Source organism: Ahaetulla prasina, chromosome 1, assembly GCF_028640845.1.
Source record: "Ahaetulla prasina isolate Xishuangbanna chromosome 1, ASM2864084v1, whole genome shotgun sequence".
Lineage (NCBI taxonomy): Eukaryota > Metazoa > Chordata > Lepidosauria > Squamata > Colubridae > Ahaetulla > Ahaetulla prasina.
Window position 1 is genome coordinate 45574757 of NC_080539.1, and position 17457 is coordinate 45592213.

The following is a 17457-nucleotide window of genomic DNA, read 5'->3' on the forward strand; positions in this document are numbered from 1 at the left end:
TTTCCATAGATAGAATGTAGATCTCAGTCATCTCTCCCAGACTAAGATGTGAAATAGACTGAACTATCTTGCTTCCATTAGATAATATGCTTTATATTGTTTGATGGTTCCACTGATCTTGCAAGAGCGAGCTAAATAATATGAAAGCAAGATAAACTAGTTTATATACAAAATTCGTAGTTTGCATATAAATTCTTCATCTTTATTGAAAAATATTCTCATTACAAACTCCATTACTATTCATGACAATATGTTTATATTGCTGTTTCCAGTACCAAGGGGTGGGGGAAGCTATCCTTAACAAGCATAAAGTTTAACGTTTATTTCTTTATTGTTTATTTATTGTACACCATTTCTATATTGTTGTGTCCTCCCAAAGGACTCTGGACTGTGTACAATCTAAAAGGATCGACATAAAAATTCATCATCAGAATAATCAAAATTGACAGTCCTATCAAGTCTCAAGCTGCTGGACAAAATCAAGAAAGCAGGAACTACACAGATGTCAGGAGAAGAATACCTTTAATGTAAGTCTGGGGTAAATATTGAATCTTGGAAATTTTAAGAGCAGTTTCTCATCTTCATTTACAGTGAGTGAGTCTGGTAAAATGGAATAACTTTGAATGATTTGAAAAGCTTCTTCTCAGATTTCTTGCTACTTGGGCCAAGTTGTTGATTAGATAAGTTGCCAACAAACATAAAACTAATCATAAAAACTCATTTCAAAATAATCATTCAGCTACCTCTGGATTAACAAGCATCCCCTGTTAAAAAAAGTACCTAGTGCCTTCTGAAGTCCGAAGCAAAAGATCAAAATCCTTTTATACTGCTGTTATCAGAGCAACCAGAGAATGTCCATGTTCTGGTCCCTGGCATCCCTCACAAATGCAATGTCATGGCCCAGAGCTCAGATGACCTGGAATCTGAAGAAGTTCCGCTACTAAACTGGAATGCCAGCCTCAGGGAAGGCTGTGTGTAATCAACTTCAGCTGATACTAAGCCAGGAATTACCTGAGGCTGATCAAACACAGGCAGCATCAGAACAGCTGGAGGGATTAAAAGATGAAATAAGGCCTCCTAGTTCTCAGACATGGCATTCAAACATCAGAATCAAAGTGGTCCATGAGGCTCCTTGCCAAGCAAGACATGCCTGTCTTAACTAAAAACAGTCGGCTGCAGTCTTATTTAAGAGGCAGCTCTGATCCCTATCTCTTTTGGAGTCCTTCATACCTTCTGAACTTTGCATGCATATGTTTCATTACCCAACTAGGTAACATAATCAGTAATGAAATGTGTGGAAGCGAACAATCAATCTCAGAGAGCACCAAGGACTCCATAGTTCAACCCTCAGTTATTATACAACCCACAGTTACTATCTTCTATTGGTACCATATTTCCTTGTTATAAACAACTGTCTGTGCCTTGCATGTCATTGCCCTCTGTTCATATAAGGAACCTAAAACTGACCTATAAATTGATGATGATCCTTTCTTGGCTCCGAACTTCAGATTGAATCTTAACTATTTTTTTGTGTGTTTCTGTGGAAAGTGAAACTATTCAAGCAAGTTTTATCTTCAAAGACTCTGATTTATGCTTCTTTTCCTGTCTGCCATTTGCCTACTTGGCCTTGGGTAAATTTCTCAACATTATTGAGCAAGAGTCTCTCTCTCTCTCTCTCTCTCTCTCCCTCCCTCCCTCTTTCTCTCTCTCTCACTACTGGATAATCAGCAGCTTTCTAGATAAGACAATATTTAATTTAGGCTTCAGAAATAATGATAAGCACTTGTGAAAACGTAAGGAAACTGGAGAAACACATATACTTCACTACTCACTCATATTGCCTCTGGACAGGCAAGACCCCATGTTCACTTTTATACCACAATTGGTTAGGTGTCTTTTCACTCCATTTTTCTACTTCCTCTGAAAATTAGGCAGCTATTCTGGATCAAATGGCCTCTTCTGGGAAAAGGCCTCACAAGGGAAATCTCATCTTAGATATTGACTTCCAGGTCCCCCCAGAAGCCTTGGATATACCATCTCAATAGGTCTACATCAGTGGTTCCCACTGTGGAGCCTATACCCCACAGGGGGGCAATTTGATTTTTAATGGGGGCAATTTGGAACCTTCTTTAAACCAAGTTAATGGCCTTTTAGGCTTCCTCCGCGTGAGTAGGAGTTCACTTTTTGAATAGTAAGAATTATAAGACACAGGGAGTGGGGGCATCAGGATTTTAGAGATGCTTAGGTGGGGCATGGCCATAAAAAGGTTGGGAACCACTGGTTTACATTATTTTGTTCATGACTTACAGTTGAGCCATAACGTGAACTTCGAAGGTCGAAGGTCTTCGACCGAGGGAGGTCACTGTTCCACAGATAGCTGGATGTGAGTCCCTCTTTGTGAGGTGGGGTCAGGGGATACAGGTGGGTTTGCTGATTACGTACCTGGCTCCCTGCAGCGTGACAGCAGCCCTGCCCGAGCTGCTGGAGGTAATAGCCGAATTGGCAGTTGATACCCCCAGACTTATGGTTATGGGGGACTTCTACCATCGCTCGGTGAGTCATCTACTGTAGCTCGGGAGTTCATGGCTTCCATGATGGCCTTGGACCTGACCCAGTTAGTTGATGGTCCCACTCACATTGGGGAAAACACTCTGGATTTTAATTTTTATCTCTGGACTGTGGCTGAATGATCTAGAATCAAGGGACTTAGTCACTCTACCCTTGTCATGGTCGGATCATTCTCTACTTCGGTTGGACGTTCGAACCGCTATCCCGCACCACAGGGAGACGGAACCAACACGTTGGTTCCATCCCAGGGGCCTGATGGACCCGGAGAGGTTTCTGACAGAGCTTGGGCCACTTCCTGAGGACGTAGCCCACGACTCGGCTGAAGAACTCGTCGCCGCCTGAGAAAGGGCGGCAGCGGGGGCCTTGGACCGTGTCGTGCCTTTGCGGCCTCTGACCCGGCACCGGTCTCGACCGGCTCCTTGGTATTCCGAGGAGTTGAGAGAGATGAAGCGCTGGAAAAGACGCCTAGAGAGTAATTGGAGGGCCAGCCGTTCTGAACCTGATCGAACACTAGTAAGGTCTCATATTCAGACCTACCTAGTGGCGATAGGATCGGCGAAACGTGAGTATTTCTCCGCTCTTATTGCGTCGGCAGATAACCGCCCAGCAGCCTTGTTTAGGGTGACCCGCTCCCTTCTTACTCAGGGAGTTAGGGAAGACCCCTTGCAAGGCCGTGCTGAGGACTTTGGACAATATCTGCACGATAAAATCGCTCAGATTCGGGATGGGCTGGACACAGATTGGGTAGTCTCAGATGGGATGATGGAGGCGGTTCTTGAGGCTGTCATCTGGGAGGAGTTTGACACTGTGGCTCCCGATGACATGGACAGGATACTGAGGAGGCTGAATGCAACCACATGTTTATTGGACCCGTGTCCCTCCTGGTTGGTACTGGCCACACAGAAGATTACACGAGGCTGGCTCCAGGGAATTGTTAATGCTTCTCTGAGAGAGGGTGTCTTTCCTACAGCCTTGAAAGAGGCTGTGGTGAGACCCCTCCTCAAGAAGCCCTCCCTGGATCCAGCTGTTTTATCGAACTACCGTCCAGTCTCCAACCTTCATTTTGTGGCGAAGGTTGTTGAGAGTGTGGTAGCGCATCAGCTCCCTCAGTACCTGGATGAAACTGTCTATCTGGACCCATTCCAGGCCGGAAGCCGGACTGGTACAGCACTGAAATGGCTTTGGTCGCGTTGGTGGATGATCTCTGGAGGGCCCGGGACAGAGGCTGTTCTTCTGTCCTGGTCCTATTAGATCTTTCAGCGGCTTTTGATACCATCGACCATGGTATCTTGCTGCGGCGGCTAGGGGGCCTGGGAGTGGGGGGCACCGTTTTTCGGTGGTTCTCCTCCTTCCTCTCTGACCGGTCGCAGACGGTTTTGGCAGGGAGGCAGAGATTGACCGCGAGGCACCTCTTATGTGGGGTGCCCCAGGGGTCGGTTCTCTCGCCTCTCCTGTTCAATATCTATATGAAGCCGCTGGGTGAGATCATCCGTGGTTTTGGGGTGCGATGTCATCTGTACGCTGATGATACGCAGTTGTACATTTCCACTCCCAACCACCCCAGCGAAGCCGTTGAGGTGATGTCCTGTTGTCTGGAGGCCATGCAGGTCTGGATGGGGAAAAACAGGCTTCGACTCAACCCCGCCAAGACTGAGTGGCTGTGGATGCCGGCGTCCCGGTATAATCAGCTGAGGCCATCGCTGTCTGTGGGGGACGAGTCATTGGCCCCCACAGAGAAGGTCCGCAATCTGGGCGTCCTTCTGGATGCACGACTGTCGTTGGAAGAGCATTTGACGGCCGTCGCCAGGGGAGCTTTTTACCAGGTCTGCCTGATAGCCAGTTGCGTCCCTTCTTGCACCGGGATTCCTTGTGCACAGTCACTCACGCCCTCGTCACTTCCCGTCTGGACTATTGCAATGCTCTCTACATAGGCCTTCCCTTGAAGAGCACCCGAAGACTCCAGTTAGTTCAGAATGCGGCCGTGCGGGTGATAGAGGGAGCGACTCGTTGCTCCCATATAACACCTCTCCTGCGCAGGCTGCACTGGCTTCCAGGGGACTTTCAAGTGCAATTCAAGGTGTTAGTTACCACCTTCAAAGCACTCCATGGCATAGGACCGGGTTACTTACGGGACCGCCTGCTGCTACCGGCGACCTCCCATCGACCAGTGCGCTCCCATAGGGAGGTTCTCCTCAGGGTGCCGTCGGCCAGTCAATGTCGGCTGGCGGCGCCCAGGGGGAGGGCCTTCTCTGTGGGGGCACCAACCCTCTGGAACAAGTTACCACCAGGTATCCGTCAACTCCCTGATCTTCGGACCTTTCGACGCGAGCTGAAAACATTTTTGTTTCACCGTGCAGGACTGGCCTAGTGGGGTTTTAATAAGGGGTTTTATTGGTTTTAAGTTCTTCAACCAACTCTAAATTTTCCTTTTAAACTGGTCCTAAAAATTGTACTAACTGTCTTTACTTTGGCTGTAAACTGCCCTGAATCCTTTGGGAGAAGGGCTGTATAAAAATTGAAACAATAAATAAATAAATAAATCTTAAACATGGTAAAGAAGAGATAGCAATATCCTCCATATTGAGGTCACATCTTATCTGCTCTAAGGTAAAAATGTAATCCAATATTTAATTTAGGCTTCAGAAATAATGATAAGCACTTGTGAAAACATAAGGAAACTGGAGAAACACATATACTTCACTACTCACTCATATTGCCTTTGGACAGGCAAGACCCCATGTTCACTTTTATACCACAATTGGTTAGGTGTCTTTTCACTCCATTTTTTTCTACTTCCTCTGAAAATTAGGCAGCTATTCTGGATCAAATGGCCTCTTCTGGGAAGAGGCCTCACAAGTGAAATCTCATCTCAGATATCGACTCCCAGGTCCCCCCAGAAGCCTTGGATATACCATCTCAATAGGTCTACATCAGTAATTCCCACTGTGGAGCCTATACCCCACAGGGGGGCAATTTGATTTTTAATGGGGGCAATTTGATTTTAATGGGGGCAATTTGATTTTAATGGGGGCAATTTGATTTTAATGGGGGCAATTTGATTTTAATGGGGGCAATTTGATTTTAATGGGGGCAATTTGATTTTAATGGGGGCAATTTGATTTTAATGGGGGCAATTTGATTTTAATGGGGGCAATTTGATTTTAATGGGGGCAATTTGATTTTAATGGGGGCAATTTGATTTTAATGGGGGCAATTTGATTTTAATGGGGGCAATTTGATTTTAATGGGGGCAATTTGATTTTAATGGGGGCAATTTGATTTTAATGGGGGCAATTTGATTTTAATGGGGGCAATTTGATTTTTAATGGGGGCAATTTGGAACCTTCTTTAAACCAAGTTAATGGCCTTTTAGGCTTCCTCCGCATGAGTAGGAGTTCACTTTTTGAATAGTAAGAATTATAAGACACGGGGAGGGGGGGGCATCAGGATTTTAGAGATGCTTAGGTGGGGCATGGCCATAAAAAGGTTGAGAACCACTGGTTTACATTATTTTGTTCATGACTTCTAGTTGAGCCATAACGTGATCTTCAACATGGTAAAGAAGAGATAGCAATATCCTCCATATTGAGGTCACATCTTATCTGCTCTAAGGTAAAAATGTAATCCAATATTTAATCCTAAGAAAGGTTGGGTCTGGAACTCTTAAAAAGAGTTACCAGTCAGTACAGAAAACCAGACTGACAAACAGACTGACAAAGCAGTTTCCTATATTCCTATTGTAGAACACAAGATTCACCTCTTGACAAATCATCTAGCAGGCCTGTCAAACTAGTGGCCTGCGGGCCAGATGTGTCATGTGCAGGCCATGCCCACCCCTGGTCCACAAAGGCAAAACACAACACGATAAGTCACACGACACGATCGAGTTTGACACCTGGGCTACTATAATTATGAAGACAAACTGCCCCTTCCTAATCCAATTGTGCACAGTTAAGAAAAGTGTGCTATAGTAGTGTCCATTATGTGCACACAAGTTAAAATTACATCCAAAGCTAACATTTTGCATTACTTCATTGTAAAAATACCTGTAGCTTTCAGTTCAAGGCACATGCAAGTAAGCTAAAGATGGAATGCAACTCACTCATTTGCCATTATCTAGAAATCTGAATAGAGGAGCCAATTCATGAGCAGCCAGAGGCCTACTAATTTAAAAAAAATATTATTTTCAAATAATGTATTATATTCAAATGCAACATACTTATGCTTATATATCGTATAGTTATTTACGGTTATACAATACCGTAAATGTGGTATGGGTTCCAGACAGTCGAGCTGTATTCAAGAATTGGTCTAGCAAATGTTTTATATGCTCTGGTTAGTAGTGTAGTGTTTCTGGAGAAGAAGCTACGCAAGATTAGGTTTACAACTCTTAAAGCCTTTTTTGCGATGTAGTTGCAATGGGCTTTGGCACCTAGATCATTTGATATGAAAACTCCAAGGTCTTTAACAGGGTGGGGGTCATCTGTAAGGTAATGTCCATCAAGTTTGTACTTAGTGTTTATAACTTAGCATGTTGAATGAACTTAGCATGTTAGAATGAACATGACTTAGCATGTTGAATGAACCCATTTCACTGTAGTTTATTTTATAAGCCTAGCTAAGCAAATAATAGCTTAGTGGAATGTGCTAACCAGAAGAATGTGATTCTCAACTAAGAACGTCATTAAAAAGGATACACAGATCAGAACATACAAATAAACAGCAATAAAAGAAGTTTTGTAGGTTCCATGCTTTAGCTTCCAGTAAATTCATAACATTTGGCTTCTTGAAACTAAGTAAACTATAATTTGGTTAACTTATTATAGTTCAGCTAACTAGGCGGCAGTGTGTATCAGATTATTACTTGAATAAAACACCAGGTATACCCCAGGTTTGGAAAATAAAATAAAAATCTCAGAAGAAAGCAATGGCAAACCACTTACTCACTATTGTAAAGAAAATTATGTGAATACCTAAGGATTAAATTCAAGAAAAACTTGACATTAACTGTGGGTCAATATCTTATGTGAATACAGCCAAAATAGTAACCTTATGGTTTAGACTTATGTATAAAGTCACATAATTTTTGATATATTAGTAAACTATAGTTAAATTAATGATGCATCAGTATGCAGTACAAACATACTCACTATATATGTATATATATGTACAGTGTGTATGTATACACACACAAACATACGGTGTCTGTTAATAACCTGAAGCAGTAGAAGTCAAACACAAACTTACCATTTTCTCAGATGCTTGTGAAAGAGACAAAAAATTAGCAATAGATGAAAAAGAAATACAAAGCATCTTGTTGATTTATTTTTGCTGCATATTCTTATTTTTCTTTTTCACTTTGGATTATTAGCTTCACATTTTGCCATCCAAAGTTGCTTAGGTGAGATGGGTGGCTATATAAATTGAAGGTGGTGTAATGATGTTCTTATACAATAACTGCTTATTGTTAAGGCTTAAATAACTGTGCAATATAAATATAATTCTCACCTTGAACACCAAACAGTAAAAACAATTTAATTGCAATCAGAATCACTACCTTGTTAAAATATTTTGCAATACTCACAATGATCTGTCATAACTTTGACTCTCTAAAAAAGGGTTAGTAAAATACTGCAAGATAAGCAAACTGAAACTGTCTACCAAATCTATTCACTAAAAAATTACAACAAGAACTGGGACTAATGCGATGAAGTCACATTATATTGCACTTTACAACCCCATTGCTTATAGATGGTAATTCTGGTGAAATTCTGTACAAATGATTTTGAAACCAAGTAGGAGGAACATGTCATACCTGTAAGTTATTTTTTCTTCAGTACCAGGCTCATCTTTTTCCCAAATCAAAGCTACCTTGTCTGGTGTATGTTGTACATGCCGATCCAAACAATTAACTGCAAAAAAACAAATTGTGGGGAAAAAAATAAAGCATGTAGCTTGTTGCTGATTGAAAGTATTTACCACCTTTTTTTTTTATTTTGCATTTATATCCCACCCTTCTCCGAAGACTCAGGGCGGCTTACACTATGCCAAGCAATAGTCTTCATCCATTTTTATATTATATACAAAGTCAACTTATTGCCCCCAACAATCTGGGTCCAACAATCTGGTTGTATAACCTTGAGCTATTTACAAAAAAAAAAATCCTCAGAAGGCAAAATAGCAAAGAGCAGCTATTACTGTACAAGCAACTCAAGACAGTTAGTGGCAACAGTCAATACTAACCTAGAACTATTAAGAAGCACAGGGTATAATTGTGTGTTTTGATCACCCACTACAAAATAGAGGAGAATGTGTATTTTAATCTCTATTGCATGAATTGGAGATGTTTTGCATCTGAATGCATTTGGACTAAGAAGCCCTTTTGAACGTGGCTACACATTCATCATCAGTTAGTTACACAACTACCCATCTATGTTAGGTTGCTTTTAAAGATAGCTTGGAAAACCTGACTGGTCCAAAATGTAGCTAACTAGGTGAGTAGGGCTAGCAGCATAACACTTATACTTCAGTTGCTGTGTTAAAGTACTGGTGTTTGTGAGAGGATGGTTGTAAAAGAAAAAAGCACTACTGTTTCAAAGCATTTTCCTCAAAAACCAAAAGAAAAAGAGACTCATTCCCTCTAAATGGGGACTTCCTTGATGGCTTAGTTGCTTTCACAATTAAGAAGTGATGCAGGATTTCAGAATGCCAGAAAACAAAAGAACAAAAATTGGAAAGAAGAATGCCAAAGGACTAAGGTTAGAAGAAGAAAAAAAGAAGCCAAAGATGCTGTGTGAGAGATAAACCTGCATCTGGCAGTATATAAATGTGTTTTTGTACTCTGTGCAGGGCTACTGAAGAACTACTTCAATTAAGGAGTTAAAGGCTTTTGAGTTGGAGAAGCAATTCCAGAGGAATTTAATTACATAAGATCCAGACAAAGCTGGAGAAGTACAGGTCACAGCCCAGGTGGCTAGTTAGCCTCAATGGGAAAAGTTCTCTGGAGAATAGAAAGTTTGGTAGTGACAGGCTGTGTCTCTATCAGAGAAATTCAGACCAGAAGAAAGAAGGGAGAGAAGGGGAAATGGTTAGCCTTCTTGCCTGTAGAATTACAAGAAACCAATGTATGACTCTAAAAGACCCTGGAGACTTAGCATTTGTCTGGAAAGGCTGAAAGGAGATGCCAGTGGTTGTACAACCATAGCCTAAGGCTAAAGGTAGTGATACCAGAAGCTATCTTAGCTAAAAATAGAAGTAATGGAGTTCAACAGAGTGCAATGGGAAAGGGAAAGCAAATTACAACCTGCCATATTTTGATGGTAGCATCAATAGAAAGCCAGGAAATATGGCCATAGTAGCAGCCAGTACTGTTAGCCACATTACTAACAGGTGCAGAGAAACGGTCAAACCAAAGCACCCAATGAACAGGTGGAGCCAAAAAGGACCAGATTCTCCAAATGGTCAAGAAAAGCAAAGACAAGGGAGGAGACAATACTGAAGGATTATTACCACAGAGCTAAAGTCAAAATATCAGGCAGAGCAAGAACCAACATTATAAAGTGTGACACTGATGGTCACGCCAAGCAATAGTGGAGTAGTCCCAGTATCATGATGGTCAAGCACAGGTGAATCAATTAGCAGCCCAATATTAAAGAAAGCCAAGGCAGAAGTAGTTTGGTGGAGTCCAAGTTTAAATGTTAACATAGAACTGAAGCTAGCACAACAATAAAGTACAGTCCTCATGTAGTTAGAAAAAATAGTGCAGGATAGCAGGTTGTAACCCCATACACACTTTAAAATATCACAAGATCAATGATGTTAGATAAAGTGTTTATCACTATCTTACCCTAATCTTTCTAGAATGCTTTGTTGCCAACATTTGCTATACCTCATGCGTCCACATAAACCTATGTAAATAGCTTTTCCATTCACTCTCTCTCATTACTCATTTCAAATGTAATCAGTGTAAAATACACAGTCTTGCATTGTATCTCAGTTTAATTCACACCATGCAATTTATACTCAGCTAATAAATAGGATAGTTTTACCTGATACAGTTACTATATGTTTTTGCTGATCAAATATTTCGTTCTATAACAGTAATTATACTTACGTTGCTTTACAAATAACAACTTTGACAGAACATTGACTAAGTTAAGCTATTAAGTACCTGGGCTTCTCTGTGTAGTCTTTTTTGATAATAATGCTGAAGGGATTGTTACCGCCTTCTTCAAGGATAGTTTCCTACTTCCTCAGTCTACCCCACAGCTATACAATTTCATTATGATATTCCATTTAAATATTAGCTATGACTCTACCACTATCTATGAAATAGAAATGGAATACATGGGAGAAAAACAGAAGCAAACAGAGGAATAATTTACATATACCTGAGTTCAATTTATTACTATATAAGATGCTCGGGTCAAGAATCCTCATAAGAAAAAAGAATCGAACATCTTGACAAAATAGATCAGGAGGGCACTGCTTCAGCCTATTATACTTGCCTACCACTGATTATTCTAGTACACAATTTCTTAAATTGTTTTATGGTATACCAATATAATCTGAAAAATTTGAAGATATTCCAAGATTTGTATGTATGTATTGAACCCATTTAATTACATTAGCCAAACAAATGTACTATTCATTAATGAAGAGTAGAGATAATTCTTCTTAGACATCACAATGATACAACTGAAAAAAGAATGTGTCACTAGATTTTAGATGAAAGCTCATAATGAAGGTTTTAGATCAAAACACACTAGACTTCCTACCACCTTTTATTTACATATAATAACAATAATAACAACAGAGTTGGAAAGGACCTCGGAGGCCTTCTAGTCCAACCCCCTGCCTAGGCAGGAAACCCTACACCATCTCAGACAGATGGTTATCCAACATTTTCTTTAAAATTTCCAGTGTTGGAGCATTTACAACTTCAATATATCTTTGCGAAACTAAATTTTTAGCACTCACTACAATCAAGATCAAATGTTAAAATAAGGTGAATTTTAGACTGATTCTAAAACTTTTTCAAAGTAAAGAAACATAGATTTACTGCAACTTTGACAGCTCTTTGGACCTAGAAGGACTCAAATCTGAATCAGCATTTTTCAGGAGGAACTTTCTGTCAATTGTAATAGCCTGTAGCAAGAGTTCTAGAGCTGAAAGCATAACAGGAACATTTTTTTGGCAAAATATTTATTAAGGATTTGCCATTGGGTAAGAATTTTGGCAGAATGATAGGAAAAATCATCTCTTCAGGAAACAATGAGATAAAAGCCATAAACTAAGACAAAAGAGGATGTCAGCCCCCCCCCCCTTTTTAAAATAGGTTGTGTGGTCATATTATGCATCTTTATCAGAGCCCTAAACTTAACTGCTAATGAAAGCTAAGTGTTTTGAAAAAGAGATAGAAAGGTGGAGAAAAGCAACTTTATCCTGTAGTGGGTACTGGAACCAAGTGAACTGTTATACAGGAGGGCATGTTTACTGCTTCAAAATCAAAGAACCTGAGATACTTTTCAACACTCCTTTTGAGTGAAGGCCTGCTGATGAATCAATGACAGGGAAGACAATTACTTTAATCAGGATAAACAGTCAGTTCTGACTTACATATTAAAGATTTGGTAGAACAAGCTACACTTCAATTCCTACCCAACATAAAGCAATTAACAGGAAGGTGGTAAGATAAAATTGCAGTTAACTATCATAGATCAACATCCCTCAGTAGGTACTTGATCCTACACAGGCTGGGTTCACACAATCAATCAGAGCTGGAAGGGATCTTGGGGGGTTTTCTAGTCCAACACCCAGTCCAGTCTCTTCTTAAAAACCTCCAGTGATGAAGAGCCCGAAATATATTCTACTGGTTAATTATCCTCACCATTAAGGAGTTTCTCCTTAATTCCAGGTTGTTTTTTTCCATTCATTTGATTAATTTCCATCCATTGTTTCTTGTCCTGCCCTCTGGATCATACTATGCTATAATTAGCTACCACATACCACACACACACACACACACACAGCATCTACATGTTAGTATACATGCGTAGGATTTACATATTGCCCTAGATCATAATCTGCAAATTAAAATGGCTACTGTCCTTCAATATACTGTGCCAAAAGGGAACCATATTATGATTTATTTTAAATCAGGTCACTATCTTCCAATTGTAAACACATCTGTTCTCCCATTCAGGTTAAAATAGCAGCCCCCAACCTTTTGGACATCAGGAACCGGTTCTGTGGTAAAAAACCAATAATTTTCACGGCCCAGGGCAGCATAGTTTCATGAACTATCTATCATGCGCTTTGCTTGCTTGTGCAACCCAGTTCCTAATGGCCAGGGATTCAGTGGTGGGATTCAAATAATTTAACAACTGGTACTCTGCCCTAATGATTTCTTCCAACAACCAGTTTACCGAACTGCTCAGAAAGTTAACAACTGGTTCTCCCAAAGTGGTGCGAACTGGCTGAATCCCACCACTTCAGGGACTGCTATCAGTCCATGGTCTGGGGGTTGGGGACCCCTGGTTAGAAGGTTAAACTAGCTTCCAAATTATTATTTTTGATGGTTATTCTTGACTGCTACTTTCATAATCTTTTCTGTATGTTTTTGTACAAGAACAGAAGCTTAGCTTGAAAATGGAGATAGTTATTTTATTGTATAGTAGCAGAGAAGTATTGTAAGGTCTTCTGGGATCATTTCCAAAATCTATACAGCTGTACTCCATAAACACTACTTTATTCTATTCTTAATACTATATTAATAAAGAAGGATTGGCATGTTTATAATATCTGTCTTAATATGAATATTTATTGCCAGCTAAATTATTATCCTGATTCAATTTTAAAGTGCTGTGACTTGTATGTTGTAAGACTTGTGAAATTTGATGTGATAAATTGTGGATTTCAAAGTTTAACCTTACACCAAGAGAATCTTTAAATGCAATAAAATCCATAAATGTTTATGCTGAGTTGGCTGACATGGTTCTTACAATTTCAAATTTTTCCTCTGCAAAACATCTATTCCAATTTTGTCCCGCTATCCCTCAGATAAACTACAATTATCATAATCCATAAATGTGAATTGTGATTCAATAAATCTGAAGGGCACAAGTCAGGGATCATATCTAATTTTTAACAATAAAGATGGGTGGCTGTCAAATTCTGCAATAATGCAGTGAATCATTAAAGAAACATACAATTCTGTGCCAATATTCCATAGTACAATGCACATTTTTCATTACAATTAATGTTTTCAATATCTACAGAGAACCAAATAATGGCATACTATTGCTCTTCAATCAATCCCCTCATTAATGATTTTTCTGCCTTAATGAATTTATTTACAAGAATTTTGCAATTAGCAAGAATCTAAAAGATAAGACCACTTCTGGAAAAATAGTAATAACTACCATTAATAAAATTCCACTGTATGGTTATATAGCTTTTGGAGAACAGATAACGTATTCTTGGAACAAAAGACTAAACACTAGTCAATGATCAAACTGAAATGGTTTTAATGCAGTGTCTTAATTATGAATAAGCTATCCATGTGTAGCAATTAAGGGCACCTGTCTTGGTGAATATTAACTTGTAAAACGCAGCAGATGAAGATAATTACATAGTATTTCTGGAAATATAAAATATGGTTTTTCTCAACTTTTTTAGCTTATGCCAATTACAATTACAAAATCTGAATCCAGCCATGTCATAAGTAATTGAAACATTAATTCTGCTTTCTTCTTTTTTGCAGGAGAGTAAAAATATTTTTTAAAAAACTACTGTCTCTAAACATTTATTATTAAATCTATATATATAAAAGCGAAATACCACTCGTGCATCATCACAAAAACTCCAGAACCGGGTATTCAGCTAGTTTATACATAGACTAAATAATTGCAACCTACATTTTTGTTGAATACCTTTGATGTCAGATATTTTATTTGTCAGGGTTAGCTAGCTATTTTAGTTGTGGTTGTAAAACTTTAACCTAGACCTAAGGGCACCTGTTCCCTTACATCTGTCTGGCAGGAAAAGCTTCTTGTGGGCCCCGTCTGCTGGGAATGTTGCTAAGGAATGTCATCATGCAGGAAATACTGTAGGAAGAAAGCCTTTTCTGTTGTGGCCCCCTACCCTGCGGAACCTCACTCCCCACCCCCAAAGTTGAAGTTGGCCCCTGTCCTGTTGCTCTTCATAAAGGCCTTCAAAACGTTATTTTATCAACTAGCTTGCAGATGTCATATAAGTTGGAGATTGTTATGTGACAATTAATGGAATGCACCCTCTGTCTATTTTCCTACTTTTTTAATTTAAATTTAAATTGGTTGCTTTAATGGTTTTCATATGTTATGTTACTATGTATGCCACTCAAAGTCACTATGTGAGATGGCTGGCTATATAAATGTGATTAAATAATTAAATAATCTTATTACTGATACAATAATATTCCACTATGAATTTTATCTTTACTATTGCTGATGAAACCTTGACTAATTGATTAATTATATCTACAAATAAACTGGTACTAAGACAGAAAGCTAAGTGAGGATCTTACTCCCCAAATTTAAGAAGTATATATAGCATCAAAATACACACACAAAGTATCTGCTAATAAGCAGTTTAATATATTATTACTGTTTGTATTAGTGTTAATCATCAATGCTATCACATGCCTTTGGGTTATAGAAACCGTGGAAAAAAATGCTCTGAAAACAGAGGCATAAATAGGCTACTTCAAGTTGAACACCATAGAAACCAATTCTGTTATCACAACCATTGAGTTTATCTAATCTGCCACCTCTTTACCTTTGAATAAAACTGTATGTGAATACTGAAGACAGATTCAACAAGTGTTCTTTTTTCACATTTTGTGTTTGTTTTGAATTTGAGTTGGTTATCATTAGTCTTCACATATTGCCTTACAAACTATGTTAACAATAGAATACATTCCTTTTATCATCTGGGCAATTCTTTGTCACTGTACTCTAAACAAGGTGATCTGAAATAAGCATTGTTTGTTGTCAATCTTCTATATGTTTATATATTTGCTGAACAACATAAAGCCACCATTTAACTAACAATGGAATGTCTAAGGATGTTCTTTATTAAGCACATTTGTAGAGCACTCCTTCAAAGCAATTCTGGTGGAGTATTTTAAAAGGACTGTGTTCCTAAGCTTTGTTTTTATCAAGTCTAAATAGGCTGATTCAACCAATTGATAATATACATAATTATTACAGAATATAATATTCTGCATTCAATTCTTTGTTTCCATTTACTTTAAAAAAATGCTATTTCAAGACTCATTTTTATTGATGACTAAATTTTTAATATATTATGGTATATTGTGATTGCATGCTATCAAATTTTCATTTATTTAGCCTACTTCAGTCTTGCTTTAATTTAATTAAAATATGCAAAGCTTCATAATATCAAAGTATTTAACATAGTATTTATTTTCTTATTCATTACGGGTGTGTATACCTTCTGCAGTATCTTGGGTGTTCCTTTAAATATGTATGGTTGAATTTCATTCATTGTAATTATAATGATTGGGTTTTACTGGTTAGTTGTTATATTAACAATTAATTGTTATTTAACCAAAAATAATTCACTGCATTAATTTTTGGCAACAGTTTTGTAACTATTTTGATTTTCTTTTAATTTGTATCAAGCCTAGAAAAAGGCATAAAATAATTTATTATTATTATGGTTGGTCACACAGTCAGACAGATGTTTAGGCTGGATTTGGCATTTTTAATCCACCCACTTTCTTCCCAAAGACCTGGGATAGGCAGCTGTTGTTGTTTGATGGTGTTAAGAGTATTGTTGCAGGATGTAAGCTGTTCCAAATAAAGCTGACTTGCAATTGACTAATGCTGATTTTGTCCATTATTATTATTTTTGTTGGTAGTACTATTATTACTATTATTTAACTATTACCAGAGTGTAGTTGAGTCATTGGTATGAGTCCAACATAGTACTGGAAAAAAGGAAAGTAATATTATAGCTTTGTATAAGGGAAACATTTTGCATGGTCTAAAACAGGGGTGTCAAACTTGATTTCATTGGGGGCTGCATCAGGATTGTGTTTGACCTTGGGGGCTTGGGGTGGGTGTGGTCAGCTCAACATCACTCATGTCAGGGTGCCTGTGGTGGCCCAAGTGCTCTGCCAGCAAAAACCGGGTCCCAAGCTCAATTTTCAGCTGCAATGGCCTCCTGCAACCCTCTGCCAGTGAAAACGGAGCTCGGGAAGGCTGCCCCTGGCCCTCACGAGCTCAGTTTTTGCTGGCAGAGCCACCGCGGGCTGATCCTTTGCTGTTTCCAGGGTGGTCCCACGGGCCGCATCTAAGCACCCCACGGGCCAGATCTGGTCCCTGGGACTGGTCTAAAATAGCAAATGGCCAAAAACTCACTGTGAAACAGTATTGCCATGATACAAAATCTGTATGACCACACCTTGCTGCCATGACCCATAAAAAAACCATGTTGATTACTGTTAGATTCTGTATGACTATTCTGGAAGCACCATGAGTTAACAGTACAACTGTATTTCCTATGTTAGGAGCAACCTACAACTTAAATATACAATATTTACATATATTACAATCTTGAAGACATTTATGAAAACTTAGTTCAGATAGCTTTACTTACTTGAGATTCTCTGGAAAAAAAAATTAGATCCCACTACAATAATTAATGTGGCAGATATATCCAGACTAAACTATACTGCAGGTATCCTGAAAATCATTTCAAAAGCTTCAGAAATTACTTTATTGCTTACAGGGCTGGGCAATTTTATAACAGCGACATTCGTGGCAAAGGCTTCCAGAGTCAAATCAAAATCCTTGTTGAGATCATGTTATCTGAAAAACTGCA

General features: G+C 39.0%; 1 protein-coding gene across 3 annotated transcripts in view; it reads right to left on the bottom strand.

Moving 5' to 3' along the window:
- The window catches only part of ACSS1 (acyl-CoA synthetase short chain family member 1), a 51263-nt gene that overhangs the window by 30667 nt on the left and 3139 nt on the right, over positions 1-17457 (bottom strand). For 2 of the 3 annotated variants that reach the window (XM_058165015.1, XM_058165018.1), the window contains exon 2: positions 8384-8480. In XM_058165015.1, coding sequence (XP_058020998.1) covers positions 8384-8480 — 97 coding nt within the window. Of the gene's footprint in view, positions 1-8383; positions 8481-17457 lie in introns of those variants that run through there. The other variant, XM_058165019.1, reaches the window with a different exon arrangement.